The sequence below is a fragment of the Staurois parvus genome, unplaced genomic scaffold (genome assembly GCF_062004578.1).
Source record: "Staurois parvus isolate SC_StPar_1 unplaced genomic scaffold, SC_StPar_1.0 ptg001312l, whole genome shotgun sequence".
Taxonomy (NCBI): domain Eukaryota; kingdom Metazoa; phylum Chordata; class Amphibia; order Anura; family Ranidae; genus Staurois; species Staurois parvus.
This window is the reverse complement of record NW_028319108.1, coordinates 1-24,677: the sequence shown is the minus strand read 5'-3', so window position 1 is coordinate 24,677 and position 24,677 is coordinate 1. Positions and strand designations below refer to the sequence as shown.

At 48.9% G+C, this 24,677-nt stretch overlaps 1 protein-coding gene across 2 annotated transcripts; it reads right to left on the bottom strand.

Moving 5' to 3' along the window:
* Window positions 1-4,254: 4,254 nt before the first annotated feature.
* Window positions 4,255-22,944, bottom strand: LOC149437118 (protein phosphatase 1 regulatory subunit 35-like). Of its 2 annotated transcripts, none has more exons than XM_089661104.1 (5): window positions 22,742-22,944; window positions 15,517-15,691; window positions 11,644-11,848; window positions 11,446-11,558; window positions 4,255-4,554 (listed from the first exon to the last, which is right to left on the bottom strand). In XM_089661104.1, the coding sequence occupies exons 2-5, from the start codon at window positions 15,688-15,690 to the stop codon at window positions 4,375-4,377; spliced, it is 672 nt and encodes a 223-aa protein (XP_089517230.1). In that variant the 5' UTR covers window position 15,691; window positions 22,742-22,944; the 3' UTR covers window positions 4,255-4,374. The 2 variants fall into 2 exon arrangements, with proteins under 2 accessions (XP_089517230.1, XP_089517229.1); XM_089661103.1 differs by having other exon boundaries at window positions 22,763-22,943.
* Window positions 22,945-24,677: the final 1,733 nt, after the last annotated feature.

The window sequence follows — 24,677 nt, the reverse complement described above, 5'->3', positions numbered from 1 at the left end:
CTCCTGGCTCCAATTAGCTCTGGGAGAAGTCATTAAGCTAGGGCCTCACATACTTTTTCCTCCCTGCACTGTGAATGTTTACATGTTATGTGCAATTAAACCATGGCAACATCTAATGTTTGTGTAGTATTATGTTCAGCAGACTGTGTTCTTCTATTGTTGTGACTTAGATGACATTCAGAGCACATTTTATGCCCAATTCATGCAAAACTCCACGTAATCCCAAGGGGTTCACATACTTTTTCTTGCAACTGTATATTGTGTTACAACTGCCGCCATTTTATTCTACAGGGCCGCTCTATTCAGGAAGTATAGAATGTTCTGCCAGTTTTTAAGTCATTTTATAGCCAAAAATACTGTTGTTACGTGTGTGAAACATGAAAATAATTGCTCAAGAGGCTCCTGAATTTCAGTCCACCAGCTAACGAGTGGTCTTTGGTGCTCCCCACCTATCTGATGGGGCTATCCAGGAGAAGTAGGATGGACCGTGACCACATTCAGTCAGGAGAAGCAGATCTCAGCTTCTTTCTGCTCTGATGTCCTCAAGACACTCCTTGATTTCACTTCACTGGCCAGCAGGGTGGTCCTTGGTGCTCCTAGTCTATTCTAAGGGCCTATCCAGGAGAAGTAGGATGGGCCGTTACCACATTCAGTCAGGAGAGGCAAATCTCAGCTTCTTTCTGCTCTGATGTCTTCAAGAAGCTCTACACTTTCACTCCACCAGTCAGCGGCGTGGTCCTTGGTGCTCTTTGACATCCTTCTATGGGCCCATCTGGAAGTATGATGGGTCTTGACCACAACCATTCAGGAGGGGCAGATCCCATCTTCTTTCTGCTCTGATGTCCTCAATTGCACTCCACCAACCAGTAAGCAGCCCTTATTGTTCCTTGCCTATCCAATTGCCTTATCCAGGAGACGTAGGATGGGTCGAGACCACAACCAATTGGGATGGGCAGATCCAAGCTTCTTTCTGCTCTAACGTCCTCAAGAGGCTCCTCGATTTTACTCCACTTGCCAGTGGAGTGGTTCTTGGTGCTCCCAGACTTCTTCCTTAGGGCCTATCCAGAAGAAGTATGAGGATATATAAAGAGGATGAAGGAAGAATGACCCCAGGGCGTTGTACAGGACGTAATGATACTCAGGGCTATATGGAGACAGTGTAGAGCTCTAAAGGGAAGATGAATTAGGAGATGACCCCAGGATAATGGATGAGAAGTAATGGTACTCAGTGGTTGTATGGGGACAGTGCAGAGCTCTATAGGGAGGATGAATGATGAGATGACCCCAGAACAATGGATGAGAAGTAATGGTACTCATTGTTTGTACGGGGACAGTGCAGAGCTCTATAGGGAGGATGAATGATGAGATGACCCCAGAACAATGGATGAGAAGTAATGGTACTCATTGTTTGTACGGGGACAGTGCAGAGCTCTATAGGGAAGATGAAGGAAGACATGACCCCAGAACAATGGATGATAACTAATGGTACTCATTGTTTGTACGGGGACAGTGCAGAGCTCTATAGGGAGGATGAATGATGAGATGACCCCAGAACAATGGATGAGAAGTAATGGTACTCATTGTTTGTATGGGGACAGTGCAGAGCTTCATAGGGAAGGTGAAGGAAGAGATGAACCCAGGGTGATGTATGAGAAGCAATAGTCATCATTGGTTGTATTAGGACAGTGCAGAGCCCTAAAGGTAGGAGGAAAGAAGTGATGACGCAAGAACAATGAATGAAAAATAATGGTACTCATTGGTTGTACAGGGGCAGTGCAGAACTCTGTAGTAGGAATGAAGGTAGCGATGACCCCATGATAATGGAAGAGAAGTAATGATACTCATTGGTTGCATGAGGACAGTGCGGAGCTCTATAGGGAAGATGAAGGAAGCGATGACCCCAGGATAATGGATGAGAAGTGATGGTACTCATTGGTTGCATGAGGACAGTGCGGAGCTCTATAGGGAAGATGAAGGAAGCGATGACCCCATGATAATGGATGAGAAGTGATGGTACTCATTGGTTGCATGAGGACAGTGCGGAGCTCTATAGGGAAGATGAAGGAAGCGATGACCCCAGGGCAATGTACAAGAAGCAATAGTCCTCATTGGTTGCAAGAGGACAGTGCGGAGCTCTATAGGGAGGATGAAAGAAGAGCTCACCCCCAGAACAAAGGATGAGAAGGGGCTACGAAGGAAGAGACGTACTGGTACTCAGTGGTTCTACAGGGACAATGCAGAGCTCTAAAGAGGCTATGAAAGAAGATGACCCCAGGACAACGTATAAGTAATGGTCCACATTGGTTGCATGAGGACAGTGCGGAACTCTATAGGGAAGAAGAAAGAAGAGATGACCCCAGGGCGATATATAAGAAGCAATAGTCCTCATTGGTTGTATGAGGACAATGCGCAGCTCTAGAGGGAGGAGGAAAGAAGGGATTTCCCCAGAACAATGGATGAGAAGGGGCTATGAAGGAAGAGATGTACTGGTTACTCAGTGGTTCTACAGGGACAGTTCAGAGCTCTAAAGAGGCTATGAAGGAAGAAGATAACCCCAGGACAATGTATAAGAAGTAATGGTCCTCATTGGCTGAATGGGGACAGTGCAGAGCTCTACAGGGAAGATGAAGGAAGAGATGACCCCAGGACAACGTAGAAGTAATGCTCCTCATTGGCTGAATGGGGACAGTGCAGAGCTCTACAGGGAAGATGAAGGAAGGGATGACCCCAGGACAAAGTATCAACCACCTAGAGGCCAGCACTGTGTACTGCATTCCTCCCACTAGTCGCTGTGCACCAGCTCCTCCTTGAGGAGGGCACTGTGTACTGCTCTCTCCATCTTTCCATTTGCCATTTACTTGTTCCACCTACAACCCAGGAGAGTTTACACCAGAAACACATTCCAAGTTTTATATTCTTTTTTTAAGCTTAGACATCTCATGCAGGAGCAGTGTTGGGACAGCTTCTGTTGCCTTTTAGCTTTCCTCCACATAAAACAAATCCTGGTGCCTGTGCAGTCCTTGGCTGTGCTCACAAATGTCTGTCACCAATCAGCCCCTGTAGCATCCTCTTGCTGCAGTCTTGGAGCCTGATCACTGGAGGAGGGGAGACTGAGGAGATGCTTTCTCCTGGCTGCAGCATACCGATGCCATCATCTCAGCCTAGGCAAAGTCACTGGCTGGAGCTCGAGTAACTGTTTGATAAAAGGTGGAAAGGACCTGATTAACGATTTCATTGCTGTAGTACTTATGACAAATGGGAAATGTAATAATGGAGATTGGTGAAGATGCCCTTAGTTTAACCCAGTGTTTCTCAACTCCAGTCCTCATGGACCCCAACAGGTCATGTTTTCAGGATTTCCCTCAGATGAAACAGCTGTGGTAATTACTAAGGCAGTGAAACTGATCAAATCACCTGTGCAAAATAATGGAAATCCTGAAAACATGACCTGTTGGGGGTCCATGAGGACTGGAGTTGAGAAACACTGGTTTAACCCCCTACAAAATCCAACACTGGCCTTGCTGGTGCTGAAAGCTCGGCCTATAAACCTTTTCTGCCCTAGAGATCTGTGGGCAATTCTCTAAAATCACCAAACTTCATATTAAATGGTCAGACCACATGAAGCAACGCTACCTGATGTGAGCGCCCCCTGTCAGTGTTCTAGAGTTTGCCCCAACCCTGCAACCCACAGCTTGGATGGTCAGCTTGGTCTGGTACAAGTAGTGGATCAACAAACATATTTATCATTTTGCCTCCAGTTCCGCCTCAACATCTACACTCAACGTTATCATTGTGTTTTCCCATCTCATTGAGTTTCATTTTTAGCAAAACACCGTTCCCATATTATTTTGTTTTTTTGCACTTAAACCCTTTCAGTTCTCATTGGACCCGTAATGGGTTCAAATGCCAGAAGTGTCATGTGATTGGCTGTCACAGCGATCCCATGATCATAGCCTGGCCTACTATGTGACCAGGAGTGGTTGGTGATAGTGCTGGACATGTGATTGAGAGCAGTCCCAGCCCAGAATAGAGGGGCAGATATGCATGGCCATACAGAATAAGGTCCACATCCATATGTATGGGCCAGGGGCAAGACAATAAAGAGTACTGAGTTTTTAGATGAGAAAGCACCAAAATGAAGCTTTTTTTTTTTTTTTTTGGAGCAGCCAATCAACCGGCCTCTCTTGACAATTTCTAGAAGCAGGCACCTCTTCCTAGAGCCTCTGACCTTCCAGGAATGACAGGACACAAATCTCAGCTCAGTTTCTCTTTAATAGTTTAAAAAAAAAAAAATTATAAATAACTTTATTAATAAAAATAGTCAATACAAAACTGTACAAAGCATTGGCAGCCCTCCGTGAATGGTGGTCAATGCTAGGACGCCCATTCCCCCAGCTTATGGAACATGGTGAACGCAGTATGCGGAGGTCGGGTGCGGGACTTCAAGGTTAAGGGTGGCAGTCCTTCTACACTCAGGTGTGGAGTCTCTGTAAATCGCTCGGCGGCATCAGAAAAGGCAAAGATGTCTGGGCCATCCACTGCAGGGACCTGCAACTGAGGGAGGAAAGTGACACAGATAGATCAGGACATGTGACTGGAGTGGTGGAGGTGCTCTGCCAGCCAGGAAATAGAGAGCCTCTGTACAACAGGAAGAGGACATTTCCTCATCATTCTTACCGTAAAATCCTTTTCTCTACATATATTGAAGGAAACAGATGTTGAGCAATTGGTTATAGCGCCACCCACAGGAGTGAGATGCTAGATACAAATGATCAACTTGTAGACCCAGTTGTCTGAGACATGTGAAAACTACAGACCTGCCAAATCCAGAGGACGACCCCGACCTGACACCCCTTCCTCCTTGGTGAACTAGGCAGATTTGGGTTGTCAGAGGTGCTTTGATCCCAAGGAGATGGAAGGCTTGGAGGACTTGATGGTTTTGTTGAATGACCTAGTTGGTCATGGCCACTCCTTGCAGAAGTTAAAAAAAAAAAAAAAAAGTTACATTTAGGGTAACGCCATTTTTCCAGGAGTCTCAGGGCAGCACTTTGAGAGAGCCAAGGAAACACCTAAATCCAGAATAAAAATGCAGCCTCCCAACACCAGCCTCAGTTCATGACTTAGCACCTCAGGTCACCTGGCCTCAGTTCATGACTTAGCACCTCAGGTCACCTGGCCTCAGTTCATGACTTAGCACCTCAGGTCACCTGGCCTCAGTTCATGACTTAGCACCTCAGGTCACCTGGCCTCAGTTCATGACTTAGCACCTCAGGTCACCTGGCCTCAGTTCATGACTTAGCACCTCAGGTCACCTGGGGAGAGAATACAAGACATAAGAAAAACCCTTACCTTATAACCAAATGCTACATGAGGGTGGGTAACTGGCACTGTCCCGAAAGACTCCTGGAAAAGGCGTTACTGTAACTTTGCTTTTTCCCCACCCCATCTTTCAGGACAGCACCTTGATAGGATACGCGAGCACTCACCCCTAGGGCAGGACCACCGCTTGCAGAACCTTGCATCCAAAGGCCTGCTCCTCTACCAAGACCAGGTCAAGTCTGTAATGCTTAACAAAAGGTGTTACAATTGAACCAGGTAGCAGCCCTACATATCTGTCTTGGGGTCGCACCAGCCATCTCAGCGTACGTGGGCGCCATGGCCCAGGTTGAGTGCACCACAATACCCTCCGGAACTTCCAGACCCTCAGATATACCTAATTGCCAGTCTCAACCACTTAGCTAAGGTGCTCCTAGAAGCTTTACAACCCCTCCTGAAAATGATACAAAAAGGGGAATCTGACTTCCTGATCCCTTCAATCCTATCTAAATAAAGAGAAAACACATCTTCTAACATCCAACATGTGATATTTCCTTTCTTGGTCACGCGAGGGGTTAGCATAAAAAGGTAAAGTAATTTCTCAGCCTCGATGTAAAATGAGGCAATCTTGGGTAAGAAGGCCAGGTCCATCCTCAACATTACTCTATCCGCAAAAATTTGGGGGAAGGGGGCCCTAACTGATAGGGCTTCCAACTCCCTCTCCTCGCTGTAGTAACCTCTACCAGGAATACGGTCTTGAGTGTCAGGATTGTGAGGGAACTTGAATCCAGAGGTTCAAACGGTGGGCCTGTCAGTACATCAAGCACTGTCGTCAGGTTCCACTTTGGAAAGGGCCTCTCTTACTGGCTTTTGTAAGATCAAGGATTTAAAGAATCTTGCCACCAGCTCATCCCTGGCTAAGGGAGACTCCAGGAATACACTAAGCGCCAACAGTTGGCCTTTCAGCGTACTCACCGCTAGCCACTTGTCGGCCCCCGCCTGCAAGAATTCCAGGACTGAAATTAAGCTTTATGCTTCCGAGGAAGTCTGAGCACACCATCTGTGAAGAGCTTCCAGACCTTTTTTTTTTTTTAAAAAGGGGGAGGAGGGTAGATAGAATGTGTCTCCTCTTTAGGAGGGTGGACACTACCCTAGCTGAAAACCCCTTGCTCCTCAGCAGCTGTTCCTCAGAAACCAGGCCGCTAAGTTCCATCTGTCTACCTGGGGAAGACAAAAGGACCAGACCTTAAGAAAGAAAGTCCTCTCAGCACAGCAATATCCAAGGAGGGTAGACTGCTAGGACCGCGAGGGCCAAAAACCAAGCCCTTTGGGCCTGTGCAAGGCTATCAGGATCATGGAAGTTCGGATCTGAATTTCCTCAGAACTGCTGGCAATAAGGAGACTGGGGGGGAAGAAGACGCAACACAGGGGAAAGTCCCACCGCTGTACTAGTGAATCCACTGCCAAACACTCTGTCCCAACAGTTAGGGAGAAGACCGGGACTTTGGTATTCTGGCCTGATGCAGAAAAAAAAAAAAGTTTATGAATGGGGACCCCCACGATGGCTTGGTAGATCTCCCAACTGAGCACCCATTTCAATTCCCTCAGCTGCCTTCTGCTGAAAAAGTCTGCCACTTCAGATCTCCCTTCAGGTGGACAGCAGATAAGGCGGCTACATTGGTCTTGGCCCAGGTCAGCAGTTCCGAGGCCAGGGACCACAGTCTTGTTTCGAGTCCCTCCCTGTATGTTGACATACACCACAATGGAGGAGTTGTCGGAGAAAACCCCCACAGGTTGTCCCCATAGCTGCTCTGGAAGGCCACAAGGGCCCGCATACCACTTGGAGAGCTTTCCAGTTTGAGGATCTGTCCCCCCTCTTCTGGTAGCCAAGAACCCTGCGCCACGGACCCCTCTAGGTGCACTCCCCAACCTCTGGTGCTTACATCCGTTGCAACTTCCCTGGAGATGGGCAAAACTCACAACAGTCCCTGAGCCAAATTGGCTGACCTCCTCCACGACTAGAGGGTCCTCTTCACCGGGGGGCGGGTACTTGTACCAAAGAGTCCAAAGGCTCCCACCGGCGATCTCAGACATCCAGAATGAACAGCTTGAGGGGCTACAAATACAAACCTGTCCACTGTAGCGCTGGGATGGACGAGGTTAGCAGGCCCAACACGGCATGGACTCTTAGGGACACAGCCTGGTTCCCTAGCAGCTGCCTGATTCCCCTGTCCAACTTCAGAAATTTTTCTACCCTAGGAGAAAATCCTAAAGGGTGGAATCCAGTTTGTAGCCCAGGTACACCATCCTTTGGGCCGGGACCAAATTTGGCTTGGCTAAGTTCATTAGCCAACCTAAGCTCTCCAGGTGTCTCATCACCAAAGTTGTGTCCCATGGCAGCTGTTCCTCTGAGTCTGCAAACAATAGGTCATCCAGGTAAGCCACCATTGAGACTCCCCTTAGACACAGAGATACCAGGGCCTCGGCCATGATCTTTGTGAAAACCCTTGGCGAGGAGGAAAGCCCAAAAGGGCAAGGCTTGGAACTGCAAGTGAAGGATTCCCCTGGGGGCCCGTACCGCTAACCTGAGGAATTTCTGAAAAGCATCCGCAATTGGAACGTGTAGGTAGGTGTCCCTTAGGTCTATTGAGGCCAGAAAGCAGTTGGGAGGAAGAAGAGACCTGCCCGAGAAAATGGAATCCATACGGAATCTCTTGTATTTTATGGTCTCACTCAAGGGCCTGAGGTTCAGTATGAGCCTGTACTTCCCTGAGGGCTTTCTGACCCCAAAGACATGGGAATAGAAACCCCGGCCGATCTCGGTGGAAGGGACCCTGATGACAACACTCTGCTCTTCCAATTCCTGCAAAGAAGCGAGCAGGGCCGAAGCCTTCTCTGCACATCTTGGGAGCTCAGTCACCAACAGCCTCTGTGGTGGTGGTCTCTGGAATTCCAGGGAGGTACCACCTTTTCACTATACCCAGGATGAAGGGACTGGAGGACACCGCTTCTCACTGTGGGATGAAGACCCCCCCCAATCTTCCTCCCACCGGGGGAACACCGTTATTGCAAATTTTTTTGTGGCTACACAGGAGGGCGGGGGAAATTAAATAATAATTTGCTCTTCCCCTGCCCCTTCCTTTCTACCCCAGGGCCTTTTCTGTACTTCTGGCCTGATGGCTTGTCCCCGCTTCTGGGGAATGAGAGTCCCCTTTTGCCCCACAGTTGGAGCTTTTTCTTAAGGGGAAAGGCTTTTTTCCTGTCTGTGGTGCAATCCACCACTGTCTTGAGACCCGGGCCGAAAAGAAAACCCCCTGTGCAGGGAATGCCACAAAGTCTAACCTTGGAGGTGACGTCTCCCTGCCATGTCTGATGCTTCTTAGAGATACGAAGAGTATCCTCATCCTAAAGGTTTTCCTTCACAGACTTATTAAATACCAAGACCAGTTTTTTCTTCTAAATGATGGCTAGGCCAACATCACCTCAACGCCTGCAGACAAGGTCGGTACAGGGAATGCAGATGCATCCAAGACCACAGCTTCATCCTCCTCAATGTCAGCTGCCTCAGACAGGGAAGGGGGAGGTAGAGTATGCTTTCTGGAGGGTCTGTGGGAAAAGGCCCCCTCAATACATGAAACTAAGCCATCCACAGCAATGGAAAAGACTTCTAGGGACATAAGATCATCCGGGGCCCCAGTGTCCAACGCAGAACTGAACATTTGGGACAAAGTGACAGACGCATAGGAGACACACGGCGGTGGAAGGTGTCCATACAATGAAGTCCACAACTCTCACGAACTAGGGGAGACCCTTTACCCAACAGCTTCACAGAAAGGGAGCCAGCGGATCGCATAGTCATGTCAGCCACAACCGAGGCATCACCTGCACCAACTAAGGCTGTGCAACAAAAGGAGGGGAGCCCCAGAAGAACCCCAGGTAGGTCCACAAACAGAGGCGTAACTAGAACTTTCAGGGCCCTGATGCAAAAAACCATGAAGAGCCACCCCAACCCATTCATTCCGAGACTCTTCCCTCTGGGCCCTGGATCCCAGAGCTCTTTAATCCTGTTGTGGGACCTTTATTACGGTCCTGCAGTGGGACCCTTTCACGTGGTTCTGCAGCAGGCCCCCTTTTTGTGGTCTTGGGGTCCCCCCCCCACCAGGGCCTGGTCACAAGTGCAACCATTACAACCCTGGTAGTTCCACCACTGGACGGAATGCCCTGTAGTGCGCCTTCGGGACAGGCGGAATGCTTTGCAATACCGCACCTTCCTTCCCTCACACAGCTGGGTGCAGGACTGTAGGGGGAGGCAGAGAGCACAGCACTCAGGAAGATACATCTCCCGCTTTTGCCTTCACTTTGCTGAGCGTGTTTACTGTCTGACCAAGCTTGCTAATGCAACCCCTGCAACCCCTGTAGCTACCCCACTGTCCACAAGCCTAGCAGAGACAATTGCATCCATCAGTGAGCCTAGACCTCAAAAAACTGCCCCCTCCATGTGCCAGTGCTTACAGAACAGCAAAACGGTATGATGGCAATGATCTCCAGACAGGAGTAGTCCTCAAAATCCACAGCCTCAGGGGGAACCCAGCCAGTGGTGCCACTACAAGCCCAGTGCAGGCGCTACATAGGACAATGGCAGGTGCAAGCCTCAGAGCAAGCACAGGTGGCCAGAATAGGTGGACCTCTCCCCCAGTACCACACTTTCCACAGGAGTCCCCTGGATAACATCCTCTTGTGCAGTGAAGCCAGGACCTTGAGTGAGATGGCCAGGACCAGGCTGCTGCTGCCTGTGGAGGGACACTAACTGGGGGTCAGAAAGATCTCAGTTTTCTGTGTGTGGGACTGTCGCAGCCAAACCTGCTGTCACAGGTAACTGCTTGAACTCAATGGCAGGTCTGGGTGGACTACAGGATCTATATACATGCACATTGTCACTCAGCAGCAGGGACCACCCTTAGACCGTTTGTGTTCGTACCTAGCATCCTACTCTTGCAGGTGGCACTATAACCCAGATCTACAGATATTCACTGTGACTGGGCGTCCTCCAGCCAGGAAATGAGGTGGGCTCTATAGGACACGCTGCAGTTTCTAATACCGGTCATTCCAATGCTATTCCTTAACATATGAGATTAACCTCTTCCCGTCCGGCCCGTGTATATAAACGGCCGAAAGGGAGCAGTGCAGGGGCGGGTTGCCGTTTATAAACATCCTCCCACATTCCCTGCCTGTGCGTGCTCCCTGGGAGTGCGAGGTCCCGATCATGTGATCACTGATTGGCCAATCAGTGATCACATGAATAGTAGTAAGCAAGATGTCACTCCCTGACATCATTTCTTACTACATGTGAATGATCACAGAGGTCACATGGTACAGGGCTATTCACAACAGCCTTGTACCATGTGACAAGCTGTGACCAATCACAGCTCACACAGTATCTCTCAATGGCTGTAAGAATGCAGCCAGAGAGAAGGAGAAATTATTGCTTTTACAGCCTTTATGGGTGTAACAGCAATCAGTAAAAAAAAAAAAAAAAAAAAAAATCCCAGTGGCGAATAAAAACCACCAAAATAAAGTTTTATCTGTCTCAAAAAAAAAAAAAAAAATCATATGGGTAGTGTTGCATGACCGCGCAATTGTCATTCAAAATGTCATCGCACTGAGAGCTGGAAATTGGCCTGGACAGGAAGGGGGTGAAAGTGTCCGGACCTGAAGGGGTTAAGAAGAGGTATACCTTTCCTCTCATCACACAATCAGTCCCTGTAATGAAATATGAAGCAGCAAACCGCAGGCATCCCCTCAGCCAAGCAACAATCAAAAACTCCATAATGATTGCAATTAAAAGGAGTACGCCATATTCTAGGCCATAGACTGCCTGAATTTGACCAAGAGACCTGTGTGGAAGTCAAGGACAAGCAGTGGGCCAATAACAGGGGCAGCAAAAGGATTCTGGGAAATCCTGTCTATAACTGGGTACCGTTGCCATGGCTGCCCAAAACCAAAATGGTCATTGCGGGTTTTTTTTGGGTGGAGTTTAATTAATAGAAGGCTTCTGTTGCCTTCACCCCACAACCACAGAAGCTGTATAAAAGGTGGAGTCTGGGTGCATTGACGTGATAGGGTGCTCACCTCTCTGTGCTCGGCCTTCCTCTGCCGGGCAGTCAGTCTTTGGAGATGTTCACTCGGCGGCTCCACACTCACCAGACCCCGGTACAGGTTCTGCTCCCGACACATGTTCAGGGCTGGAGGAAGAAAAAAAAAATGGATATCAGAGAAACGCAGGACTCCTCCCACTCCACCAGCCAATCATTTCACCTCTTCCCTCACCTCTGGAGGCCTCGCTCTCCACACTCCGCTTCACTCGATAGGATCGCCCCAGCTCGCTCAGCACTGCACTCTCAGTGTCAAACTCCCTCCGTGCCTGGACCCGCACTTCCTGCTTCAACACCTCGCTGCTGTGTATTCTGGGAGCCGCAAGGGAACCTGGGAAAGCGGCCTCCTCTGATGCCTCTTCATCTACGTCGAAGCGAACCTGGGGATGATAGTTAATAAGAATAAATGATAAAGTATTATGTATAAATGGAAAAAGAAAAAAAAAAAAAAAAAAAAAAAAAAAGTTTGTGTGTTATTATTTTTAATAAATCTGAATAATAAATCCTAAAAATACAATATACAGTTGTGTCCAAAATTATTCAACCCCCAATGCTGTAAAGGGGTTTAGGGACTATAGTGTACATTTGGAATTGTATTCAGAATCAAATCCTACAAGGACGTTGTAACTACCCAAATGCAACTAAAATGACATCAATTGTTTATGTAATACAGTAGTAAATGGTTCTTATGTGGTTTCTTCATTGCCACAATTATTCAACCCCTTAAAGACTACCACTCTGAAGAACAGAGGTTCATACAGGTGCTTTCCATCAGGTATTGAAAACACCTGTGGATGTCACCGAGCAGCAATCAAGCATAATAAGCACCAATTAGGCAGCTTTAAAATGACTGTGATACTCAGCTCCTTCTAGACATTTACTGGTGTGGTTACAAACATGGTGAAGGCAAGAGAATGGTCCAGGAAGACAAGAGAAGAGGTGATTTCTCTTCACAGGAAGGGCAATGGCTATAAGAAGATTGCAAAGATGTTAAACATACCAAGAGACACCTTAGGAAGCATCATTCGCAAATTCAAGGCAAAGGGCACTGTTGAAACGCTACCTGGTCGTGGCAGAAAGAAGATGCTGACTTCGACTGCTGTGCGCTACCTGAAGCGTAGAGTGGAGAGAAGTCCCCGTGTGACTGCTGAGGAACTGAGAAAAGATTTGTCAGATGTGGGTACAGAAGTTTCAGCCCAGACAATAAGACGCACACTGCGTAATGAAGGCCTCCGTGCCAGAACTCCCAGGCGTACCCCCTTGCTGTCTCCAAAGAATAAGAAGAGTCGACTGCAGTATGCCAAAAGCCATGTGGACAAACCACAAAAGTTGTGGGATAGTGTTCTGTGGACTGATGAAACAAAATTAGAACTGTTTGGGCCCATGGATCAACGCTATGTTTGGAGGAGGAAGAACAAGGCCTATGATGAAAAGAACACCTTGCCTACTGTGAAGCATGGTGGAGGGTCAATCATGCTTTGGGGCTGTTTTGCTTCTGCAGGTACAGGGAAGCTTCAGCGTGTGCAAGGTACCATGAATTCTCTTCAGTACCAGGAGATATTGGATGGAAACGTGATGCAGTCCGTCACACACCTGAGGCTTGGGAGACGTTGGACCTTTCAACAGGACAATGATCCCAAGCATACCTCCAAGTCCACTAGAGCATGGTTGCAGAGGAAAGGCTGGAACATTTTGGAGTGGCCATCGCAGTCACCAGACTTAAATCCGATTGAGAACCTCTGGTGGGACTTAAAGAAAGCAGTTGCAGTGCGCAAGCCTAAGAATGTGACTGAACTGGAGGCCTTTGCCCATGAAGAATGGGCGAAGATACCCGTAGATCGCTGCAAGACACTTGTGTCAAGCTATGCTTCACGTTTAAAAGCTGTTATAACTGTAAAAGGATGCTGTACTAAGTACTAAGATTGAATGTCACTTGGGGGTTGAATAAAACTGATAATGCTGTGAGCACAGAAAAGACATTTGTGGTTATTTCATTATAACTGTTATGTTATATTTGTCTGACCTACAAGTGCCTCTTTAATGTAAATGTAAGCAAGATGACTGAATGATCAAAAGCAATGTCAAACTGGCCAAAACACTCAATTTCAGTGGGGGTTGAATAATTTTGGACACAACTGTATAATAGAAATGAAAACAGAAATAAATTACTAATAAAATAATGTAATGATAAAATAAAAAAATGATATAAAAAGAAATAAAGTATTATAAAAAAAATAAAACAAATAAAATAAATTCTAAAATAAATAAAATATATAATTAATAAAAAATAGAAAGTTATTTACTAATAAAAAGACAATATAAATAATAAAATAATATTTCTTGACCTTCACATTGCTATGTCTTATTTTGTACTATACAGTGGGGATGGAAAGTTTGGGCACCCCAGCTAAAAATTTGTATTAATGTGCATAAAGAAGCCAAGGAAAGATGGAAAAATCTCCAAAAGGCATCAAATTACAGATTAGACATTCTTATAATATGTCAACAAAAGTTAGATTTTATTTCCATCATTTACACTTTCAAAATAACAGAAAACAAAAAAATGGCGTCTGCAAAAGTTTGGGCCCCCTGCAGAATTTATAGCATGCACTGCCCCCTTTGCCAAGCTGAGACCTGCCGGTGTCATGGATTGTTCTCAATCATCGTCTGGGAAGACCAGGTGATGTCAATCTCAAAGGTTTTAAATGCCCAGACTCATCTGACCTTGCCCCAACAATCAGCACCATGGGTTCTTCTAAGCAGTTGTCTAGAAAACTGAAACTGAAAATAGTTGACGCTCACAAAGCTGGAGAAGGCTATAAGAAGATAGCAAAGTGTTTTCAGATGTCAATATCCTCTGTTCGGAATGCAATTAAGAAATGGCAGTCATCAGGAACAGTGGAAGTTAAAGCAAGATCTGGAAGACCAAGAAAAATATCAGACAGAACAGCTCGCAGGATTGTGAGAAAAACAATTCAAAACCCACGTTTGACTGCACGATCCCTCCAGAAAGATCTGGCAGACACTGGAGTTGTGGTCACTATTCCACTATAAAGAGATACTTGTACAAATATGGTCTTCATGGAAGAGTCATCAGAAGAAAACCTCTTCTACGTCCTCACCACAAAAATCATCGTTTGAACTTTGCAAATGAACATATAGACAAGCTGATGCATTTTGGAAACAAGTTCTGTGGACCGATGAGGTTAAAATTGAACTTTTTGGCCGGAATGAGCAAAGGTACGTTTGGAGAAGGGGCACAGAATTTAATGAAAAGAACCTCTGTCCAACTGTGAAGCATGGGGTTGGATCAATCATGCTTTGGGGTTGTGTTGCAGCCAGTGGCACAGGGAACATCTCACGAGTAGAAGGAAAAATGGATTCAATAAAATTTCAGCAAATTTTGGATGGTAACTTGATGCCATCTGTGAAAAAGCTGAAGTTAAAGAGAGGATGGTTTCTACAAATGGATAATGATCCTAAACACACCTCGAAATCCACGGGGGATTACATCAAGAGGCGTAAACTGAAGGTTTTGCCATGGCCTTCACAATCTCCTGACCTCAACATCATTGAAAATCTATGGATAGACCTTAAAAGAGCCGTGCGAGACAGACAGCCCAGAAATCTCAAAGAACTGGAAGACTTTTGTAAGGAAGAATGGGCAAAGATACCTCAAACAAGAATTGAAAGACTCTTGGCTGGCTACAAAAAGCGTTTACAAGCTGTGATACTTGCCAAAGGGGGCAGTACAAGATATTAACTCTGCAGGGGGCCCAAACTTTTGCAGACGCCATTTTTTTGTTTTTGGTTATTTTGAAAGTGTAAATGATGGAAATAAAATCTAACTTTTACCGCTGTTGGCAATGATAATTAACCCAGAGCTGCACTTGGGAGTACCGCCAGGGGGGTTAAAGAAAAATTTATAACATAAATTTAAAAGAAAAATTATAAAATGTAAAAGCAATCATATTATTATGGTGGTGATTGAGAACAATATAAATTGTACCCTCATTGGAATTCTGCTTTACCAAGTTTGTGGCCTCACCTGCCGCGGTCCCTTCTTCCTCCCGGAGGGCTCTCTGCGCAATATCCCGCCTCCTTTGTCTGGTGTCAGGGAGATGTCCAGCAGTGGGTGAGCCTGTGCCAGATCGGGGGCCAGTGAGAGGGGCTGAGGGGCCCGGTGAGCCGGAACAGCGCTGTCTTCTTCACATGCCGACATCCTGTGAAAGGAAAGAGAATAGTTGGAAGACTCATTTGATGGAGATAACAGAAGAGAAGACTCTGTTTTTGCTCTCCGATCCGCCATGTTGGTCATGAGCTTCCCCAAGGAATCAGTCCTGGTTCTATGAAGCATCCTAGTCCAACAGTAAGGCTGTACCCAGGGTCTCAAATTCTGCCCAAATCGGAGCCTTGCCTATGAAAGGTTAGAATTTCAGTGGACAGCAATGCTCTGATGTCCAACAATTAAATGGCAGAGGTGGGACTGAATCCTGACTCAGGCAGAAGTCTACGATGGTGTCATCCCAGGTCCAATGGGGTTGGTGACAGCCTGGACTCAATGGAGATAAATGTGGATGGAGGGGGGGCAGGGCTAACCTTGACTTAGAACACACGATGGCAGACAGAGAGAGTCTTCAACCCTGTATAAGCCAACTGGGCCTCAGTGGCGGAAGGGGTGATTCAGCATCCAGAGCTCTGACTCCCAGCTCCGGGGTTTGCCTCAGGTGAAGTATGGTGCACAGCCAAGTCCATAATACTGGAGGGGCCATTCTCCGGAGACTCTCATCCAGCGAATCACCTATGGTGTCACTCTTAATGAATTGGTGCGGTTACCTCCCAGGTGGTCAGGAAATAAACAGCTGTGCTTGGTCAGTGGTGTGACATGACGTCCCAAACATACCGGACCTGACGTTTTCTGGAAAGACGCGATTGACCCGTCCCTTCATGTGTGCGACGTACACCAGACCGAGGGGACCTACGCCAGACCGAGGGGACCTACGCCAGACCGAGGGGACCTACGCCAGACCGAGGGGACCTACGCCAGACCGAGGGGACCTACGCCAGACCGAGGGGACCTACACCAGACCGAGGGGACCTACACCAGACCGAGGGGACCTACACCAGACCGAGGGGACCTACACCAGACCGAGGGGACCTACACCAGACCGAGGGGACCTACACCAGACCGAGGGGACCTACACCAGACCGAGGGGACCTACACCAGACCGAGGGGACCTACACCAGACCGAGGGGACCTACACCAGACCGAGGGGACGTACACCAGACCGAGGGGACGTACAGTTGTGTTCAAAATATTAGCAGTGTGTTGAAAAAAGTGACTAAAGCTGAAAATCCTAATAGCTTTTATTTCCATCCACACAAATGCATTGGAAACAGGACACATTCCATTCCAAATCACAACATGAAGAAAAATACATCAAATTTGTGTTGTTCCTCTAAAAAAATGGAAGAAAAGTGAATATTAGACGGTTCAAAAAAAAAGAAAAATCGCAGTGTTTGTATTCTTCTTTACAAACTCAAACATTCACTATATACAGAGGGGCAAAAAAGTATTTAGTCCGCCACCAATTGTGCAAGTTCTCCCACTTACAAAGATGAGAGAGGCCTGTAATTGGCATCATAGGGAGACCTCAACTATGAGAGACAAAATGAGAAAACAAATCCAGACAATCTCATTGGCTGATCTGGAAAGAATTTATTTGCAAATTATGGTGGAAAATAAGTATTTGGTGAATATGAAAAGTTCATGTCAATACTTTGTTATATATCCTTTGTTGGCAATGACAGAGGTCAGACGTTTCCTGGAAGTCTTCACAAGGTTGGCACACACTGTTGCTGGTATGTTGGCCCATCCTCCATGCAGATCTCCTCCTCCATGCAGATCTCCTCTAGAGCAGTGATGTTTTGGGGCTGTCGCTGGGCAACATGAACTTTCAACTCCCTCTAAAGGTTTTCTATGGGGCTGAGATCTGGAGACTGGCTAGGCCACTCCAGGACCTTGAAATGCTTCTTACGAAGCCACTCCTTCGTTGCCCGGGCGGTATGTTTGGGATCATTGTCATGTTGGAAGACCCAGCCACGTTTCACCTTCAATGCCCTTGCTGATGGAAGGAGGTTTGCACTCAAAATCTCACAATACATGGCCCCATTCATTCTGTCCTGTACATGGATCAGTCGTCCTGGTCCCTTTGCGGAGAAACAGCCCCAAAGCATGATGTTGCCACCCCCATGCTTCACAGTAGGTACGGTGTTCTTTGGATGCAACTCAGCATTCTCTCTCCTCCAAACACGACGAGTTGTGTTTCTACCAAACAGTTCTATTTGGGTTTCATCTGACCATATGACATTCTCCCAATCCTCTTCTGGATCATCCAAATGCTCTCTAGCAAACTTCAGACGGCCCGGACATGTACTGGCTTACGCAGGGGGACACGTCTGGCACTGCAGGATCTGAGTCCCTGGCGGCGTAGTGTGTTACTGATGGTAGCCTTTGTTACGTTGGTCCCAGCTCTCTGCAGGTCATTCACTAGGTCCCCCCGTGTGGTCCTGGGATTTTTGCTCACCGTTCTTGTGATCATTTTGACACCACGGGGTGAGATCTTGCGTGGAGCCCCAGATCGAGGGAGATTATCAGTGGTCTTGTATGTCTTCCATTTTCTAATTATTGCTCCCACAGTTGATTTGTTCACACCAAGCTGCTTGCCTATTGCAGATTCAGTCTTCCCAGCCTGGTGCAGGTCTACAATTTTGTTTCTGGTGTCCTTCGACAGCTCTTTGGTCTTCACCATAGTGGAGTTTGGAGTACGACTGTTTGAGGTTGTGGACAGGTGTCTTTTATACTGATAACAAGTTCAAACAGGTGCCATTGATACAGGTAATGAGTGCAGGACAGAGGAGCCTCTTACAGAAGAAGGTCCAGGTCTGTGAGAGCCAGAAATCTTGCTTGTTTGTAGGTGACCAAATACTTATTTTCCACCATAATTTGCAAATAAATTCTTTCCAGATCAGCCAATGAGATTGTCTGGATTTGTTTTCTCATTTTGTCTCTCATAGTTGAGGTCTCCCTATGATGCCAATTACAGGCCTCTCTCATCTCTGTAAGTGGGAGAACTTGTACAATTGGTGGGGACTAAATACTTTTTTGCCCCACTGTAAACTGAGAAATGTTTGAAGATTTTGCTTTCCTTTGAATGACTTCATGAATATTTGGTTGTAGTCGCACTGTTTCTGAGAACTGCTGTACATCTGTGTTGCATGGAGTCCCCCAACTTCTGGCCCCTGTGATCAGGTATTCCAGCCCAGGATGATTGGACCACATTCCACAGTTCTTCTCTATTTCTTGGTTTTGCCTCAGAAATGGCATTTTTGATGTCACCCCACAAGTTTTCTATTGGATGAAGATCCGGGGATTGGGCTGGCCACTCCATAACGTCCATCTTGTTGGTCTGGAACCAAGATGTTGCCCGTTTACTGGTGTGTTTGGGGTCGTTGTCTTGTTGGAACACCCATTTCAAGGGCATTTCCTCTTCAGCATAAGGCAGCATGACCTCTTCAAGTATTCTAATGTATTCAAACTGATCCATGATCCCTGGTATGCGATAAATAGGCCCAACACCGTAGTATGAGAAACATCCCCATATCATGATGCTTGCACCACCATGCTTCACGGTCTTCACAGTGTACTGTGGATGAATTCAGTGTTTGGGGGTCGTCTGACAAACTGTCTCCGCCCACTAGACCCAAAAAGAACAATCTTACTTTCATCAGTCCACAAAATGTTGCGCCATTTCTCTTTAGGCCGGTCAATGTGCTCTTTGGCAGATTGTAACCTCTTCAGCACACGTCTTTTTCCCAACAGTGGGACTTTGCGGGGACTTCTTGCAGATAGCTTGGCTTCACATCGGCATCTTCTAATTGTAACAGTCCTCACAGGGAACGTCACACCTTCTTTCATCTTCCTGGAGCTGATTGTTGGCTGAGTCCTCACAGGGAACGTCACACCTTCTTTCATCTTCCTGGAGCTGATTGTTGGCTGAGTCCTCACAGGGAACGTCACACCTTCTTTCATCTTCCTGGGGCTGATCGTTGGCTGAGTCCTCACAGGGAAGTTCAGTCATCATTTGTTAGACGCATTTCTGCTGAATTTGTTGTTGTATTCTGTCTCTCAGTGTTACAATACATCAGACATTCGATTTTTAGACCGATCATTTCTTTGTGAGTGTGTGAACATTTAACATCAGCCGGGGAGCAAATATACATTTCCTATCACTGTATATGAAAGTGCTAGGACATACACTATATTACCAAAAGTATTGGCCCCGCCCTCCATATCATGTGCTTCAGGTGCTCCAATCCCCTCCATATCATGTGATTCAGGTGCTCCAATCCCCTCCATATCATGTGATTCAGGTGCTCCAATCCCCTCCATATCATGTGATTCAGGTGCTCCAATCCCCTCCATGGACACAGGTGTATACAATCAAGCCCCTAGGCATGCAGACTGCTTCTACAAACATTGGTGAAAGAATGGGTCGCTCTCAGGAGCTCAGTGACTCCAAGCGTGGTCCCGTGATAGGTGGCCACCTGGGCAATAAGTCCATCCGTGACATTTCCTGGCTACTAAATATTCCACGCTCAACTGTTAGTGGGATTATAACAAAGTGGAAGCAACTGGGAACAACAGCCACTCAGCCACCAAGTGGTAGGCCACGTCACATGACAGAGCGGGGTCAGCGCATGCTGAAGCGCACAGTGCGCAGAAGTCACCAACTGTCTGCAGAGTCAATAGCTAAAGACCTCCAAACTTGGTGTGGCCTTCAGATGAGCCCAACAACAGTGCGTAGAGATCTTCATGGAATGGGTTTCCATGGCCGAGCAGCTGCATCCAAGCCTTCCATCACCAAGTGCAATGCAAAGTGTCGGATGCTGTGGTGTAAAGCACGCTGCCACTGGACTCTAGAGCAGAGGAGACTTGTTCTCTGGAGTAACCAATCACACTTCTCTGCCTGGTAATCCGATGGACGTGTCTGAGTTTGGCGGTTGCCAGGAGAACAATACTTGCTTGACTGCATTGTGCCAAGTGTAAAGTTTGGTGGAGGGGGGATTATGGTGTGGGGTTGTTTTTCAGGGGTTGGGCTTGGCCCCCTAGTTCCACTGAAGGGAATTTTTAAGGCGACATTTTCATGCTCCCAACTTTGTGGGAGGAGTTTGGGGATGGCCCCTTCCTGTTCCAACATGACTGTCCCCCAGTGCACAAAGCAAGGTCCATAAAGACATGGAGGAGCCAGTTTGGGGTGGAGGAACTTGACTGGTGTTGTTTCGGTTTGACCTCCAATTATATGGTTTTTGGTAAATCTAAAGAAAAATTCTCAAGAAAATTGTATAATGTATGGCCAGCCTAAGACTGGGAGACCATTGAAGGTCATGTGTGTGGAAAGGGCGGCGACCAATACTGGGGGCAATGTAGTGTATATCAGACCCCCGAGATATAGATGACCCCCCAGGACGTAGATTAGACCACCAGGGTAAAGATTGGGCATACAGGACGTAATTGGAAACCCCGGGACAGAGATCACGCAGTCTCCCCCCCCCCCCCAGGACAGAGATCACGCAGTCTCCCCCCCCCCCAGGACAGAGATCACGCAGTCTCCCCCCCCCCCCAGGACAGAGATCACGCAGTCTCCCCCCCCCCCCCCCCAGGACAGATTACGCAGTCTCGTCCCCCCCCCCAGGACAGAGATTACGCAGTCTCGTCCCCCCCCCAGGACAGAGATTACGCAGTCTCCCCCCCCCCCAGGACAGAGATTACGCAGTCTCGTCCCCCCCCCCCCAGGACAGAGATTACGCAGTCTCGTCCCCCCCCCCCCCCCCAGGACAGAGATTACGCAGTCTCGTCCCCCCCCCCCCCCCCCCAGGACAGAGATTACGCAGTCTCGTCCCCGTCCCCCCCAGGACAGAGATTACGCAGTCTCGTCCCCCCCCCCCCAGGACAGAGATTACGCAGTCTCGTCCCCCCCCCCCCCCCCCAGGACAGAGATTACGCAGTCTCGTCCCCCCCCCCCAGGACAGAGATTACGCAGTCTCGTCCCCCCCCCCCCAGGACAGAGATTACGCAGTCTCGTCCCCCCCCCCAGGACAGAGATTACGCAGTCTCTCCCCTCCCCCCCAGGACAGATTACGCAGTCTCGTCCCCCCCCAGGACAGAGATTACGCAGTCTCGTCCGTCCCCCCCCCCCAGGACAGAGATTACGCAGTCTCGTCCGTCCCCCCCCCCCCCCCAGGACAGAGATTACGCAGTCTCGTCCCGCCCCCCCCCAGGACAGAGATTACGCAGTCTCGTCCGTCTCCCCCCCCCCCCAGGACAGAGATTACGCAGTCTCGTCCCCCCCCCCAGGACAGAGATTACGCAGTCTCGTCCCCCCCCCCCCCAGGACAGAGATTACGCAGTCTCGTCCCCCCCCCCCCCCAGGACAGAGATTACGCAGTCTCGTCCCCCCCCCCCAGGACAGAGATTACGCAGTCTCGTCCCCCCCCCCCAGGACAGAGATTACGCAGTCTCGTCCCCCCCCCCCAGGACAGAGATTACGCAGTCTCGTCCCCCCCCCCCCAGGACAGAGATTACGCAGTCTCGTCCCCCCCCCCAGGACAGAGATTACGCAGTCTCGTCCCCCCCCCCAGGACAGAGATTACGCAGTCTCGTCCCCCCCCCCCAGGACAGAGATTACGCAGTCTCGTCCCCCCCCCCAGGACAGAGATTACGCAGTCTCGTCCCCCCCCCCCCCAGGACAGAGATTACGCAGTCTCGTCCCCCACCAGAACAGAGATTACGCAGTCTCGTCCCCCCCCCAGGACAGAGATTACGCAGTCTCGTCCCCCCCCCCCAGGACAGAGATTACGCAGTCTCGTCCCCCCCCCCCCCAGGACAGAGATTACGCAGTCTCCCCCTCCAGGACAGAGATTACGCAGTCTCCCCCTCCAGGACAGAGATTACGCAGTCTCGTCCCCCCCCCCAGGACAGAGATTACGCAGTCTCCCCCCCCAGGACAGAGATTACGCAGTCCCCTGGGACGGGTACCGAGATGGATATCACCCCCCCGGGACGTCTGGTTCTGGTTTCCTGACCTCCAGAGAGACAAACATGAACAGGAATATAACCAGCGATATGTATACAGATAGAATGACACTGTCACATTATAGTCTCCCCTCCCCCAGACATGACACCCCTGTACCGCACGGTACGGTAATCTCACCCCCTGTACGGTATTTCTCACCCGTTCTCCTCCTCCCGGGCCCGGCGACGTTTCTGTCACAGATTCAGCAGCTCAACACGGGCGTCTCCTTGGAAACCTCCGGCAGCCATCTTGCTCCTCCAGTAATTCCGCTTCACTCGTTTTATTTACAATTCGCCGCCATTTTGCTAATCTCAGCGCGAACAAAACAGGACGATGGATAGAATCACGTGATCCAACGACCAATCCCTACGGCCGCCTCTCAGCACTAGAGAGAAATGAAAGGTGACCCTCGCGTTGTCTGACTACGAGGGGCGGAGCCATTCTCTACTACTTTCCTGCAGGAGGAAGTCTTCGGGAAAATGGCTTCCCTCCGGTAAGGGTCGGGGACTTCTTCGCCATCTTTGTACTCTCCTGCCACATCTCTGCACGGTGTAGAAACGTGGATTACGTTTTGTTTCTTTTTATTTCTTTTTTAGTCTTTTTGTTGATGTTTGACCCCTGAAAGGTTATTGAGGATGCGATGGGAGGAATATTTAACGCCCGGCTCAGATTTCTATATTTAAATGAAATGCTGGACAATAACGTGTCATTAATCCACGGAGGGCCCCAGAAAGCTCAACAAAATGAATACAAATCGCTCTGAATATATCAAAATAAATGAAGTGCTGACAGATGTGTCATAAATACATCCAGGGACATGAAATATATATATTGAGTAGAATGAGTGGCGTCAGCCCCAGGGCCACTGTTGGGGGGGGGGGGGGGTGCTGGCTGTCCTACCGGACCAGGCCTGGGCCCCATTGGGTCAGCAGAGGGGCCCAAACCTGGCAGGGGCTATCTGTATACCATAGTGGTCTCCCACGTACTCCCCACCCTCTCCCTGTGAGTTGGCACTTTGCCCTGACCAAACATGGGAACGATGACTCTCACGCCAAGTAACCCCCTCACCATGGCAATTAACCGCTCATCACCCTGGCAACCAACCACCTCTTCACCCTAGCAACCAACAACCCTGTCACCCTGCTAACCCACCACCCCATCACCCTTGCAACCCACCTCCTCATCACCCTGGCAACCAACCACCCCGACACCCTGCTAACCCACCACCCTGGCAACCAACCACCCTTCCCACTGGCAACCAACCACCCCGACACCCTGCTAACCCACCACCCCATCACCCTTGCAACCCACCACCCTGGCAACCAACCACCCCGTCACCCTGCTAACCCATCACCCTTGCAACCCAGCACCCTGGCAACCAACCACCCTTCACCCTGGCAACCAACCACCCGACACCCTGCTAACCCATCACCCTTGCAACCCACCACCCTGGCAACCAACCACCCCGTCACCCTGCTAACCCATCACCCTTGCAACCCAGCACCCTGGCAACCAACCACCCTTCACCCTGGCAACCAGCCACCCAGTCACCCCGCTAACCCACCACCCCTTCACCCTGGCAACCCATAACCTCGTCACCCTGGCACCGAACCACCCTTCACCATGGCAACCAACTTCCTCATCACCCTGGTAAACAACCATCCCCATGCCTGGCATCCCTGCACATTCCCACTGCACTCCCTTGCCCTGGAAGCCTGTGTGGTCCCTGGTGCATGTACACTGGGGGGCCCCTCCTGTCCTTCCCAGACCTGGTGGAGGTGGGTAGGTGCAGGCAGCGCACAGTCAGGTGAGAGGGGGGTAGACAGTGTGACAGTAGTGGGGTCCCGGACAATGTTGGAAGCAGGGGCATGGCGTTAGGCATCAAGGCATCAGGCCTTGTTTATTTAGGCAGTTGAGGGGCTGTTGATGTGTGGTTTCATAATTGAAGTCCATGGGACCGTGTCTCAACCCAGACGCTTGGCCTGTACCAAGGAGCTGCCCAGCTCCAATAGAAACATAGGAGGTCATAGGCTGTGAGTGAGGTTCATTCAAAGATGGAGGTGGAGAGGCGGAG

Bases quoted from the DNA above. Each gene is read 5' to 3' on its own strand.
- LOC149437118 (XM_089661104.1), bottom strand. From the start codon at position 15,690: ATGTCGGCATGTGAAGAAGACAGCGCTGTTCCGGCTCACCGGGCCCCT. The intron at 11,849-15,516 runs GTGAGGCCACAA...TATCATCCCCAG, and splicing joins GGAAGAAGGGACCGCGGCAG to GTTCGCTTCGACGTAGATGA. The intron at 4,555-11,445 runs GTGAGCACCCTA...TTCCTCCCTCAG, and splicing joins GGAAGGCCGAGCACAGAGAG to TTGCAGGTCCCTGCAGTGGA.